General features: G+C 43.9%; 1 protein-coding gene across 2 annotated transcripts in view; it reads left to right on the plus strand.

Moving 5' to 3' along the window:
- PIK3R3 (phosphoinositide-3-kinase regulatory subunit 3) overlaps positions 1–12,509 on the plus strand; it is a 67,520-nt gene extending 55,011 nt beyond the window's left edge. For both annotated transcript variants that reach the window (XM_014939345.1, XM_014939346.1), the window contains 5 exons: positions 668–810; positions 1,994–2,170; positions 3,022–3,096; positions 3,477–3,647; positions 5,062–12,509. In XM_014939345.1, the coding sequence (XP_014794831.1) occupies positions 668–810; positions 1,994–2,170; positions 3,022–3,096; positions 3,477–3,647; positions 5,062–5,263 (768 nt within the window). In that variant the 3' untranslated portion in view covers positions 5,264–12,509. The remainder of the gene's footprint in view (positions 1–667; positions 811–1,993; positions 2,171–3,021; positions 3,097–3,476; positions 3,648–5,061) is intronic.
- The last annotated feature ends 2,106 nt before the right edge of the window (positions 12,510–14,615 follow it).

The following is a 14,615-nucleotide window of genomic DNA, read 5'->3' on the forward strand; positions in this document are numbered from 1 at the left end:
TACGGCTAAGAAAGGCAGTCTGAGGTCAGAAAATACAAGGGAAAAGCTTAGTAAATTTTGGAATAGAGTAAGGTGGCTTCAAAGTTGATGGAACCGGTGAACATTACTTGTTGCTGATAGTCCTAGTGACAGGGAAAAAAGAGGAGCTGAACTTCGTAGAATAGAGTGGTGGAGAATGCCATCACCTACAAGGTTTGCACTGCAGACTTCTTTCTTGGCTGCTGAGCATTTCCAGCTGCTGCGTGCTGCAGTCAGAATTGTAGAGGGGCTTGTCCAGGTTTTTTATGAAATCATGTTTGAATCAGATACCAGATATTATGCATTAAGGAAGTGTGAATACAGTATTTGGACTGCTTCTTGTAAAATAAGATAGTTCATATACGGGGAGGAGGTTTGCTGGCAATCTTCCTGCTAACTAAGATGGAAAATATGACTAAAATATTTGAGAGGTTTGCAGCTTAATAGAGAGCATCGTGTGGGGGAGGTGGGTAGACTCACAGGGAGTAAGTCTTCCCTGGACTCCCCTGACTCTACTCGGATGTTTGACAAAATTGAATCGCATTTTGTCTTGGGGGGAGAGAAAAGTTCATCTTCTCAGTTGATTTAGGGAACATAGTTGAGTCATCTGTATCATGAGCAAATGATGAAGGACTCTTTCCTCACATAGGAAATTCAGATGAAGAGGACCGCAATTGAAGCATTTAATGAAACTATTAAGATATTTGAGGAACAGTGCCACTCACAAGAGCGATACAGCAAAGAATATATCGAGCGATTTCGCAGGGAGGGGAATGACAAAGAAATTGAACGGTAGGTTCTGAAGTTGTGTTTGCTTACAAGGACAATCTAGTGTCCACATTGACACTCCTATGAAAATGTTATTATATAATGTTACATCATATAAAACACTTTGTAAACTCAGTAATTACTCTGACATCTTCCCTCAAGGTGTCTGAACTTTGAGTAAGGCCCTCTTCTGTCAGGGAATTGCATTGTAGACAGAAGAGGTGGGAGATCTCTGGGTTATTTTCTCTCTTAACTTCAGTAAATCAAGATAACTGTGATGAGGATCAGGAAATAATACCTGCATTTGCTTATCCCACTTCTATTTGGATTTGCTCAGAATATAATTCAGAAAAATCTTTACTTGTAAGCTGCAACATGGGCATAAATCTGTACTTTACTTGTAAGCTGCAACATGGGCATAAATCTGGTAAATCTCATTGCCCATAGTCAGTTTTAGTCACTTTTAAAGAAAATGAGTATTTAATTGCTGCTACTTGGTAGTGGATAGTGGTCATCTAACAGAAATTTGGTAAGGGCCTCATTTGAAATTGCCCTTCTGCAAAGATACTAGCAAAAAAAGCTGTATCTGGGCCTTTGAAGAAATGTCAAGTACATAGTGCTTTATGAATCATGGTAGGGTAACCTGCAGGAGACTTGGAGACTGAAAACAGTTACCCATAACAATCTTACTCTGCAATTGTGGTGCTTCATTTTGACTAATTAACAGGGAAAACATGTTATTTTACTGAATTGTACCAAACCTACAAACTAATCTTGAATGAAGAGAGAGGCAGTGTTACTTCTTGGTAGCTCATGATCAGTAATTGAAGTCTGCATTTGAAATCTTGCTAGTCCTAATACCTACAGTGGGATTGCATAATTGATATAACAAAAAGTGAATCTTACAGTGAAGGAGGAATCTGTTCTAGCTTACTCTCCTAGAGCTAATTTGTTCCTGCATCTCTGCCAAAAGGAAATATATTAAGGTAAACTGAAAGTGCAAACAATGCAAAAGGGTGGTAGGTCTTCTGGCAAGAGGTCTTTTCTGGCACTCTTACAGTAATTTTCATGTTAAGATGAGGCAGTCAAAGGGAGGAGCTGCTATTACAGCAGCTCTTGTGATATTCTTATATAAAGTGCTACCGATAAGGTTCAGTCCTTCTGGACTGGTTTGACCTCACCTCTCAAATATTCCACTTGTTTGCAGGATAATGATGAACTATGAAAAATTAAAATCACGCCTGGGTGAGATCCATGATAGTAAAATGCGCCTGGAACAAGATTTGAAGAAACAAGCTCTGGACAACAGGGAGACTGATAAGAAAATGAATAGTATCAAGCCTGACCTAATTCAACTCCGCAAAATCAGAGATCAGTATCTTGTGTAAGTAAGCCTGACCCATACCTCAGAGTAGCGTCTCTGATGAACCTGATTAATGACTGTTCCTATCAGGATAATGGGAATTTAATTTTCTTTTCGTAACTAAAGTTCTGTGAATGCCGGGGTACTACATTCTGGCATGGAATTTCTAGAGTAATTGGTTGGCCTCTTTGTGACTTCATTCCTTTATTATGCTGTTGTCAGACTTAGCCTGCCACAACTAGATGCACATTCTGCAACTCCTGTAAATAAAACATGTAAGATAAATGAGTTATAAGCAAAACCTGTGCCTGCTGAATACAACAGAGGTTAGTACTTTCTGTGCTGTGTGGAGCAGAGGTTACTCATACCCATCCTTGATTTCACTGACGTTCCTGTTACCCAAATTCAAATGTCCTTGTGCTGGTCTCCATGCAATTGGATTCTGGCAGGAGAAAGAGGGGAACACAGTGTCTCAGCAGGTGTTGTTAGAAGGTTAGAAGAAGCCAGTGGTAATAACCCATTTTGTTGTCGCAAGAGACACAGGCAGCTGTCACAATTTGTATTCTGCTTCCTTTCTGGCCGGCACTGTGCAGAGGCAGTACCTCTTCCTCAGCTGTACCCTCTTCTTTTTCCATTTAAGAGATTGCTTCATGGCTTCTCTTTGCTGTTGCCCAGTAAAGGGACATCTCAGAAGATGATGCAAGGAATCGCTCTTATGGAATCTATGGCTTTTGCTACTGGAGAGCAAACTAAGCTCCAGACTGGGGTGGGGTTTTTTTGTGGGACCTTGTGTCTGAGCTTCAGCTTGCTCAGTAAGTAAAGCCCATACATGTACTCTGAAGTAATGTGTTAATGCTCTCTTCTTCTGGCAGATGGCTCAATCACAAAGGGGTGAGACAGAAGCGAATAAACGACTGGCTGGGGATCAAAAATGAAAATATTGATGAGTAAGTGTCATTATACATATGATTTTACAAAGAAGTGTTCATTAATAAGTGTTTTCTCTTGTGGGCGTTGGTAATACAAAACACTAGTTTCTCAGTAAAGGACAGTAGAAAAAGGATGACTGCATAAAAAGGGAGAAATTCTCTAGGGGAACTCTATGTCATGTGAGGGAGCAGCTCTGCTGAAGCATTTAGAAGTAAACAAAGTTGGAACAATTAAGTTTTAAGTTGAAGCATTTAATATCTGTCTGTTAGGAGCCTGACCTCCTAATTTGGGTGTTTTCTGGTATTCTTTGAATGATTTTGGCAAAAATAAATCACTCTGCTTATTAACTCTTTTACTAACCACCAACTGCTTAGGCTAAATTTATCCTCTCTTTCAGCACGTACTTTGTGAATGAAGAAGATGAAAACCTGCCACATCATGATGAGAAAACTTGGTTTGTTGGGGATCTCAACCGTATCCAAGCAGAAGACTTGCTCTGTGGGAAACCTGATGGAGCATTTTTAATTCGAGAGAGTAGCAAGAAAGGATGTTATGCTTGTTCTGTGGTGTAAGTCTATTTTCCTTTTTGTTCTAACTACTCAATTCATAAATCCACCACAGCTCTTTATTTTGGAGAGGAAAAAGCCAGGCCTAGCCTAGGCCTATCCGTTGGAACATGTTGCTTGTTTGTAGGAAGACTACCATGGTAAAAGTGTTGTTGCAAAAATGTGCTTTGAATGTGCAATAACTATAGTCCTAGCAGTCTCTTCAGTCATCACAGTAGGTAGTACAAAATTCTGAAGTTTCCCAACCTGAAAGTCTACAGTCTGAAGTAAATTAAGGCCAAATTCTCCCTTATTTTTACCTGCTAAGGAACACAAGGAAAGAGGAAAAACAGGGCTGGAAAGTTGTAACACCTTCCATTCTCATTTTCAAACGTGACCACCTATATAGATGCCTTCTTCTCTTATGTTTAAGATAATGGTGGTGCTTCAGAGGAAACATTATTTGTGAGCAGTAGTTTTTATGACATTCACACCGCCTTGCATTGATTTCTTGTGTTTCACTTCATTTTATGCTGGTGTAATGGAGGTCAGAAATACTTTGATTCCATTATCTAAAAATCCTTCAAGCCTGTTCAGGAGTGCAAAATGCCTTTCACTGATTTATTTCACATGAGGTTAATTGCTTCTGAAAGCAAGTCTGAGAAATTAATATGTGAAGGTATATCACCTCAAGGTAACTGAAGATTGTAGTATCTGCTGTATTCAAGATACTGTTTGTCAGAGTCACTGAAGTGATGGGTTCATCAGATACTTTCGCTTGGTTGGTATCATACTACAAGACAGCAAAGGGATGGCATAATGTAACCTGTTCCTACATGTGACTTGGATTGTAATAGGGATTGCATAATACTTGATCTTTCTGGCAGATAAGTGTTTCTAGCAGCTCTGGAAGTACTGTCTTGCAGGAGCTGCTTTGCCAAGTTAGGGACTCGGTCGCTATGACTTCAGATAATGAACCAACTTGAACCAATGCAGTGCTTAACATTAAAAAATGCACACTGAAGGGTAGTGCTATGTTTCATGAAATACTTTGTAGGTCCTAAGAATTTCTGGGTTTTGGCTTCTTTGCTTGATGGATAAGTTGAGTGCAAAGTCATAGGTAACTTCAGGTGCTTATCTTCTTGGTTAAGCTCTTGACTTTTTTTTTTCCAAGAAACATTTGGAGAACAATGCAGTAGGGAATTGTACTGCTGGGATAGAAGAGGCCTCTTGTGTGGATTATTATGCAAGATTGTTTAATCACATGCCCTGAAGCACTGTTTCTTCACAGACTGTATTAATCTCAACTTGCATCTGCTGGGTCCTCCATTATGTAATTTAGTGACTGGCAGGGCTGCTGCATTAGTTAATTGTTAATAGACTGTCACTTTGGGTTTGTCCTTTGATGTTAAATTCTCCTGGTTTCTTTCCTTGCAGAGCTGATGGAGAAGTGAAACACTGTGTGATCTACAGCACTCCACGAGGTTACGGGTTTGCAGAACCATATAACCTGTACAGCACACTTAAGGATTTGGTTCTTCATTACCAGCAGACATCCCTTGTCCAACACAACGATTCCCTAAATGTCAGGCTTGCCTATCCTGTCTACGCACAGATGCCCCCCTCTCTCTGCAGATAAATTTTGGGGAGGAGGAAAGCGTTGGCTATCTTGGATTCTTTTCTACAATTTTTATTAGAACTTGGAGGGCATTCTTTCTCCTTAGACTGCTTGTTTTGCACAAGAAGTGATTCTGTGAATGTGAATCAAAAAGAGGCCTAGCAGCAACAAGACGACAACTTGGGTGTAGGTGTCCTGGTGCTACCTTAAAAGCTCAGCTGTGCTTTTACACTGATACTTTTGTTTCCTTATGAGGGGAATAAACTCAACACAATGCATACAAAAATACTGGAAGCAAAACATCGTTTTATGGAGATAATTTTTTGCCAGGCACCTTCAGTGGAACTTCTAATTGGATTTTGTTTTCTCTTGTTCTTGTAGAGACAATTTGAAGCCTCTGTTTGAGGCATCAGTAATGTCTTTCAGTCTTAAACTCCCAAGAAACTAGGGGGGAAACTCTACCACAGCAATTCTTCTCTGTTAATTTTAGCAGCTTCACTGCGATTCAGCCGAACTTCCAAAAGAGGGCTTGTCTTGAGGTAGCATGGAATTTGGTGAGAGAAGACCAAAGGAATTATGGGAAAGCTTCAGGTTTTTATTTAAATGGAAAAATGCTTGTAAAGAAAAGTTGCTTTATTTTTTTGCCAACAGTAACAAAGTTTTGGTTTCAATGGCACTACAGGTCTTCACTTAAAGGAAACATTTATAACCAAATTGAACACACCAAAACTTTGTTTGTTGCTAGATCCAGCACTTATGGAGAAGGTTGCATTAGCATCCGCACATACTTTCTACACCAAAACTTGAAACAAATAAAAGGAAGAAGCTAAACATAGTGTGGCTTCAAAACACTAAATTTGTCTAATCTGATGTAATTGCTCACTCTCCTCTTTCTTCACCCTCTCTTCCTCCCATTCCTCAGCCTCAAATTCTGTTTTCAGTTTTTAACGATCCTGTGCTTCAGAATGTAAACTAGAATGAAGCTTGCACTCACCTGTTGCAGTTCTCTTGCTGAACAATGACAGACTCTTGTAATGCTTGATTTTGGGCTAGAAGAGGTAGGTGCAATCGAATGCTTCCAGATGGCTTATTGTACCAAATTCTTTCATGGGTGTAGTCATTTCCAGTTGTATGGAAGCGAGCATGGTAATTACAGATCTCTGATTTGTTCTTTGCAAGCTAGGCACTGAACTCTCACACCACTGCAGCCAAGCAAGACTTTTACACTGGTGTAATCCAAATTCCCTTGTAGTTATTTTGAACATGATGCAAAACACAGGAAGGGAAGAGAGCTGTACTCCTTGGTTATTGGGTGTCTGGTACCATCCTTTGGCAAGGGCTGCTGTCAAATACTGGAGTGGGTAGTCCTGGGCTTTGTCAAGTGTAGCGATCATCCAATAAATCCCCTCCCTGGAAAGCATACAAAGCAGCTTATTTCCATTCCTTAAGCTTCTAAAATAAAAAAAATAAAAAAAAAAGAGAGAGAGCTGAATTTGGCAAACTGAACCACTTGGCATCAAAGCACAACTGGCAAAGCGATTGTTCAGTGTGCAACCTTGAAAGTTACTTTTGTTCCTGTTACTGGAAGCGGTTCCCTTGCAATGCCCCCATTGTGCAGGACAGGAAGCAGACAGTCATGCAGGTCTGAGAATGCTCTAGACCTGTTTCTGACCCTGGGGCTTATTTCCTGTTCAAATGTGTTGGGTTTTTTGTTCTCTAATGCCTGGGCAGTAATGCCGGGCTTGTTGATGTTTAATGTTTACACTAGAAGTATTATTTTGCTGAATGTCCTGAATTTGCAAGCAGGGAAATGACAAGGCTGGAGCAGTGACAGCCATTGCAGGAAGGGTAGCCTGGTTGCCTGGCGTGCCTGAGAGATGTCTTATTTTGCACTAATGACCCTGTCTCATCCTAGGCGCTTTCTAATCAGCCAGAGTGCAATCTTCAGCAAAAGAATTCTGTAGATGCCACTTTTCTAATTGAATGAAACACTACAAAACTTAACCAAAACTGGGGAAGAGGACAAGAAAATTCATGCTAGTTGCTATGTCAAAGTGACCCACATCTGCTCATGTGTCCCTTCTCTCCCACTTCCCCGAGAGAAGGAAAAATGAGATGTAGCCTTCGCTCTCAGAGAAAATCTGGAATGGATTGCTCAGTGGCATATGGACATGGAAATTTTTCTTTTTAAAGAAACTTGCCCTACCTCTTGGGATAATTTGCAGTTCTAATCTGGTAGCTGTAAAGCTGTCATTCTCGCGCCCCTCGTGCATCTAGCGTTCCCTGGCTGCTGGGCTGAGTCCAAATGCCCGATGAGGGAAATCAGTTTGAAGGCACAACTGATGGCCAGATGCCTCAGGCCTGTGGAAAAACCTGTGCGAGAGGAGTGTCTGATTGTTTTCTCTGCCTTTGCGATCTTGCTAGGCTCTCCCCTTACAATGTTAACGCTTGAGGCTGGTGGGGCATGTGTTCCTGATCCCTGTTTCTGTGACAGGGACAACCTGGCTGAAGCGTTTCACATCTGACCTGGTTTTTGGGATAGGTCTTGATTTTTTTTGTTTTAAGCGAGCGCAGGTCTACTTTCAGGCTCATAAATCCTGGCACACCCTCGCGGTACTGACAGCAGCGGGACTGTCTGAAGTTTCCCTGTAGTGGAATCTGACTGATCCTGTGAGGTCTTGGTCCAGGCTCCGGCCCCAGCTCTGCCAAGGTAAATACAGTGTAATTCCATTGGCGTCTGTGAAGGTAGCTTGGCTTTATAGTGGTGTGAGTGAGTCGGGATGCTGGCCCCTCGCTCTCTGAGATCCCTTCGCTGATCACAGGTGATGCATTTGCTGCGAATGATGCACCCGGAGCCAATAAGCCATCTCCAAGCATTCTTTGAAATTTGGTTTTGCCCAAACCTTCAGATCAGGGCAGACTAACCCCATGTCCCTTGTCTTTGGCTCTCTTACCCTCAGCAGCCTCTCGGAGGCTGTGTTTTGCCGCTGTATCTCTCTGTGTTTGGTTTAGGCACCTGAAGTCCCAGCTGCTACAACTGACTCTCACGTGCCGTTGCATCCGTTTTGCACTCATAGGGCGAACAAAAATGGGTATAAAACGGACTGACACATGTAGCTGGTGTGATCCATGTGGCAAGGGTTTGGTCCTGCTGCACTCGGCCTAATTCTGTTTGCTCGTTAGCGTTAGACCTGTGAGAGAGCCCACAGCTTCAGGAGCTGTTCTGCGCTGGCACGACTGAGAAAGCAGAAACGGGCCCGTGCAGGATTACACCCTTGTATGAAAAGCAGCTGTTAAGCCTAGAACAAATACAGGAAATGTGAACATAAAGGCAAAACAAAGGAACTCGAGTTCTTATAAAACAGTATGATGCGAGAAGGTTTTCCTTTTAAGAGTCAAAAGGTTGGGAGGAAAGGGGGGAAATAGTCTCACTGTTGTAGCAGCCGTCTGCTCGCGGACTGCGGTTAGAGGAGGACTGATCTCATTGACCCATATTGTATTAAATATGTATGTAGAGTTAAATAAATAACTTTTGCACAGTGTTAAATGGGGGGGCGGGGGGGAGGGGGAATGTTGAAACTCGAATATGCACAGTTTCTTCTAATCTGTTTTGAAGTATATTTGCAGGGATCGGGGGTGATTCAGTATTTTGTATTCATAAGGATGGAAATCAGGTCTACTTCCACAGTTGCCATTGGCCCCGTTGCATCAGCCATGAGTGCCATGTTTTTGAAGTTAGTAAGTTATAAATTTTTTCCCAGTAGTTTCTTTATGGATTACAAGTAATCTTAGCATGGGAAGAACCAACCTAGACACAGAGGGATGTCCTGAGAGATGCTTCACTGGTATGTGAAGCAGTAATACGTATAGTCCACCATCTGATACTGGAATGCTCTAGATTTAGGGGTTGTATTTTGGATTATTTTTTTTTAATTCTCATCAGCAGTGCATTGGGTTGCTGCTTAGTACCCTTGATAGTTGCAATCTAGAGTTATATCCAGTACAGCCCTCTGTCTTATGCCAAAAATAAAATGCTCTTTCCACGCTCATCTCTCTTGAGGTGGCAGATGGTCAAGAAGTTTTCCATTTAATGTGATGGGCCTGATTCTTTTCTCGCTGACACTAGTGTAAGCAAGACTTCCACAACCAAAAGCCATTCCCAGGAAAAGAACTTGTATTTAATCATACCTGAATTCTAATCACAGCGGGGCAAAAATCAAAGTTTGTCCTTCGCAAAGCCAGGCAACTGTAATGGGGACTGTGGAAATGAATGTTGACACTTAGTGCTGTTTTGGGGAGAACAGGAGAAGGAGAAAGGTCTTGGTTGCCCCAAATCCTGGGCTCCCCACAGGCTTGGGTGGCACCGTGTCCGTAACTGAACGCTGTGGCTGTTTGAAACGGCAGAATTGCTATAGGAGTGTCACACCTTACGTTTGGAAAAGCCCCTTATTTGGTACTTGAACAATCTCGCTTCTGTTTTTGAATGTCTGTTTATTTTTTATTTTTGTTACACTAACAGGGAATAAAAATCTGAAATGTTAGTGAGTCTTGTATGCTTGCTGCATTGTGCAGACATGAGACAGGTACTGTTTGTGGCTCGGGAGGGGTAAGAGACAGCTTCAAAATGCAGTTTTACAAAGCACTATAATGGGTTGGGGGTTGTTTTGTTTAGATCATGTTTAAAATCCGCTTTTCTTAAGTGTAGTTTCCTTCTGTTGTTTTGCAACCTCTGCTTTTGGAACAGCAAAATCAAAACGTTCCCAAAGAACAAAGATAGTGTGAGAGGAGGGGGGGTAGACTTGTTCAAATTCAGTGTTCAAAGCAAATAGCTTTAACAAAGAGGAAGGGTCAGCATCCTAAAGCATCCCTCTGGCTGTAGTTTGATGAAGCAGTAGATGGACCATGAAGTAGGACCTTCACCTCAAACCACGAAAGAAAGAGGAGATGCCAGAGCAGACCCTTCCCTTTGGAATAACTGGTTGTACTCTCCTTAAATGTGCATGCAAGGAGATGGTCAGGGAATTAATAGAGGTCCGTAAGGACTTGCTTCTCTTTCTGTGTTGGAAGGGAAGGTGCATTGCTGATCCCCTCGTTTCCCTTGGCAGGAGCCCTGCAGCCAGGAGAAGGGAACCGAGTTACCAGCCCAAATAAACGTGGGCCTGTTCATGAAGCAGCTCGGCTAGTGAAGTGCTGCCTGAGGAGTAGCTTTGGATGGGGTTAGATGAAGTTTGTCCAACATTTTTGTGAATCTTGCATTCTGTGGGCAGAAATACTTTCCACCGAATGGGAAGGGGAAAAAAAAATAAATCTTTCCTGAAATCTTTTCAGCTCCTTCCTGTTTGTTCACAGGGGCAGATAGGGAGCTTGAGCCTGTTAACCGTTTAGGTGATGACAGTGCTTGAAGTGCGGGTCTTTGGGGCTGGCTCCATATAATTAATGCAGAATTTGCATATTTTTTTTTTATTGCTATTGGCATAGACTCGCCGTATTTTATGACTAGACTCACCATTTGTTCGGAAATTTGCCTTTAAAAAATGTAATATGAGCTTCAGAGGTGGAAAAAAAAAGTGAGAATGGGCCCTTATTGATAGAAGAAAAAAACAAACAAACAAAACACCTCGTTGATTAACCTGTATTAGAGAAAGCAGCTTTAATTTGATGCCCCCCTCCACCACCTTCCTTTGGGATTGCTTCTGTGAGACTTGGCAGGGGGGGGCTGAGATTTCCCCCCCTGTATTCAGCAGCGCTGTACCCGTGCGCTTGCCAAGTGCTTGTAGCAAGGGGCTTGGGATCGTTTGGAAAAATGATTGCATCCAAAGACCAAAAAAAAAAGTGTCCAGGGGTGAATATATCCCCCCCTTCCCCCAGCGTTAGTCTTGTCACTTGGGGGGAGCTGTAGGATGCTGGGGCCAGTCGGGTGCTGCCCCTGGGTCTCCCTCCCGGGAGAGGTGGGGGCTCATGGTGGGGGCTGGTTGGGGCTTTGGTCTGTTTTGTTTTTGTGAGTGACTTCTACATCCAGCAAAGATACGTTTGACGAAACCTGTTAATTTTGTATATCTGGCTGTTTATTGCACCACGGGATTGTAATGGTCTGCATCATCTGTGTGTGTGTGCGTGCGCGTGTGTGTGTATATGTACTGTATGTATATAGGTATATGTAAAATATATTCATGTACACATTTATATGCATTAGCTGTAAGTGGCACTGCCCCTTAAAAATAAAACAAAATTCACTGTTAGCACATTCTGCCACGTGTTGAGGCAGAATTGGGTTTGTTTTTGTCAAATGAAAAGGAGTTTTATTGTGTTCATCTTGCGTATGTGCTTCTGAAACGCTGAACTCTGGATTTCCTTGGGGGGAGTCCGGGGGGGGTTACTACTTCATTTGTAAACCGAATTGAATTGGGGTGTTGCTTGCCTTGGGACAAAGTGTTTAACTTTGTTCCAAGCAAAAGTTTCGCAGAGGAAAAACCCTCTGGCTCGCCTGCCAGAAGCAGTGAAGGTTTGCACCTTTGGGTAGAAACCCCCCCCTCGCCCCCCCCTCTGTCCGGAGCCGATGTGCAATGGGTGGTGTTGGTACGTGTCCCTTTGTGAGTGGACTCTTTGTATAAGGTGTGGTTCAATGTAAAGCATGAGTGGGTGTTTGACCTTGTATCGAGGGCTGAAATAACAGCACACTCCTTTGTACAACCTTTGCATTAATGTTTCTGCTTTCCTTTGACTTCTATTTTCTTTAAGGGAAACTGCATCTGTTTAAGAACCTGCTTCTCCAGAAGCTATCGAGTTATTTTGTTTTCCGGATGAATTCCAGCATGTAACTTTGGTACTCTTGTTTGTTATTTGTGTAAAACCTGTTCTTCTGTCGTTTATGGTGTAGTGGGGGGTAAAAACAAACAAAACAAAAAAAAAAACCAAAAAAAAAAAAAAAGGAATTCATGTAGTTTAACTTTTAAAGAAAAGAAACAAACTGCTTCATAAGGAAACCAATTGTATGTTAGTGTTTTCGGACAAGTCATCCTGTAGTTTCTAGCTCAGTAATGCAACACTGTACTTGTCACCAGGTGTGTTACGATTTTGCTGTACTTTCTTTTACTAGATGGTTGGGCTTTTAAAATCCCAGACACTAAGCATCCTGGGCCTACTTGCTCTAGATCAAAAAAATAAAAAAAAAATGCAATAAAAAAAGTTGCAATAAAGCACATTGACATGTAATGTTTTAGAAGGATGTACTGACAGCTGTTTCTAATAAATTCAGAACTGCAGCGTGGTCGGGCTGTCGTGGTGTTAGCTGTGTCTGTGTCTCCCGGCCGAGACCCTCAGCATCTTCTTTAGTGGAGACTTTAAAAGAAGTTCTCGTGGAGGTCTGGTTCTCTCTCAGCTGGAGCAGAAGCTCTGGGGGCTGGAGGAGGGAGGAATACACGTAGCACACATGGTCCTCAGTGGAGCCATTCCTCCCTTCCTCTTTAGAGCAAGCAGGAGCCACCAGCAATCTTCTATCCTGCCTCCTTGCTTCTTCGGTTGGTCAGAGGAGGGGCTGGAGCAGCCTTCTGAAAGACCCAGCTTGCCTGGATCCCTTTTCTTAAATCCTTAATTTCTCAGGAGTTTTGGAAGTCACAGCCCAAGGGTGGCCACCAAAGGGCTTGGGCTCAGACAAGCTTGAGGGCTGGCAAGGGAAAACCTGGGAGGGTGTTTCACCCCTTGGACTTGGGAGTTGGGTGGGATGCCACAGCAGCATCCTTGGAAAACCAGGGCTGGGGCGGAACTGGCCTGTGCCTGGCCGGGGTTGCAAATGGCTGGGTGTTTTTGCAGCCCGATGAGTTGATGTTTCTGCAGAGTGCTGAGCAACGCTTTTCCAACCTGCTGAGTCCACTCCTAAAGCAAAAATGCTGAGCCAGCATTTTCTCACATTGCCGAGTCAGCCTTTTTGGCCACTGAGTCAGCGTTCCCTCCGTCACCCAAGCCGCAGGCTGGGAGCACCAAAAAGGGTAGGAAAGCCCCTGGTGGTGGTGCAGGGCTCCCTGTGGGGATGGGACACAGCGCTGGAGGGATGCTCCTGGCCCAACGGGAGGCATCAGGAGCCACTAGCCATGGGCATCTCAGGCCCGTGGCCACCACATCCCCACCTCTGGGCACCCAAGTGCGAGGAGAGCGGAGGGGAAACATCAGCAAGAAACTGGGAGGGCCCTGCAAAGCGCTTCTGGGGAGGGGCTCTTTTTTAGTATTATTTAATTTATTTCTTTTTAATAAAGGCTAATGAGGTAGAGTTACAGGAAAGATGTAAGTCACTAATTGGCGAATCATTTTTCAGGGCTTTGCCAGACGGCTCGTTTCGTTATGAAAACATTACGGCCGGGAGCCGGCGTAGGAAATTTCCAAGCGGCCCTGCTGACTGGATGGAAAGAAAAACATCTCCCGGCTCAGATGTCTTCTCAGAGAAAGGGCAGATCCCCGGGATTTTTCCATCCTTGGCAATGCCGCGGAGCTTCCTCCAAATCCCCTGAGTCCCCCTCAAGTCACGCACCGGACCCTTCCCAGGGGGTGGCACCAAGGGGCAGGGTGCAGTGTGGATGGACAGATGGCCCTGGGATGGTTTCATGGGATTCCTGGTCCCCTAGGGTGGGAGATGGTTGCAGTGGGGAGGATATTCCTCATGGGAAAAAAAAAGTGGACAAAAACCCCAACGATCTCCAAAAGTTAATTCTGTTCCAGCCAAAATGTCTTGATGTGAGGTGTCAGGGTTTGGTTCAGACCCTTGGGGTTTGGTTTGAAAGCCGTGAGCTTGTTGGAATGACCGAGCTCCTCTGCTTCCCCTCCTGGGTTTCAGCTCTCAAAATATTAGTCTAATCGTTTGGTTTAATGGACGCCGTGCTGCCAGGCCAGGGGAGAGGCGTAACCACCAGCCATAGCTCAAAGTGCTACAGACATGATCATGAATACATGGCAAGGCAGCCAAAGTGGGCTCCATGGGCTGCCCAAAATGGGGTGGGGGGGATGTTCCCTGTGGAAACCACAAGGGATGCGGTCGCCTGTCCCCTCCATCCTCCTCCAACAAGCATGGCTGCTGCATGGGATCCACCTGCCATGAAAGGAGTACCTGAGCATGGAAATGCAGCCTGGGTGGCTTCTTCTCACACCAGTCCCCACCATGACCAGGGTCTGGGTGGGTGGAAAGGTGACCAAGGAGGAGGGTGCAGCCTGCGTCCCCTGGGAGCAGGAATCCCCAGGGGTGCCACAACCTGGCTGAACCCCAGGGAGACATGAGGAGGATGGAGGAGCATTCACCCTGGCCACGAGTTGTGATTCCTTCCAGCGAGACATGAGACGCAGCATTTCCCTCCCCGGAGCATCAAGTCCAAGCTCGGAGCAGGGGCCA

Source organism: Calidris pugnax, unplaced genomic scaffold (assembly GCF_001431845.1).
Source record: "Calidris pugnax isolate Ruff unplaced genomic scaffold, ASM143184v1 scaffold18, whole genome shotgun sequence".
Taxonomy (NCBI): domain Eukaryota; kingdom Metazoa; phylum Chordata; class Aves; order Charadriiformes; family Scolopacidae; genus Calidris; species Calidris pugnax.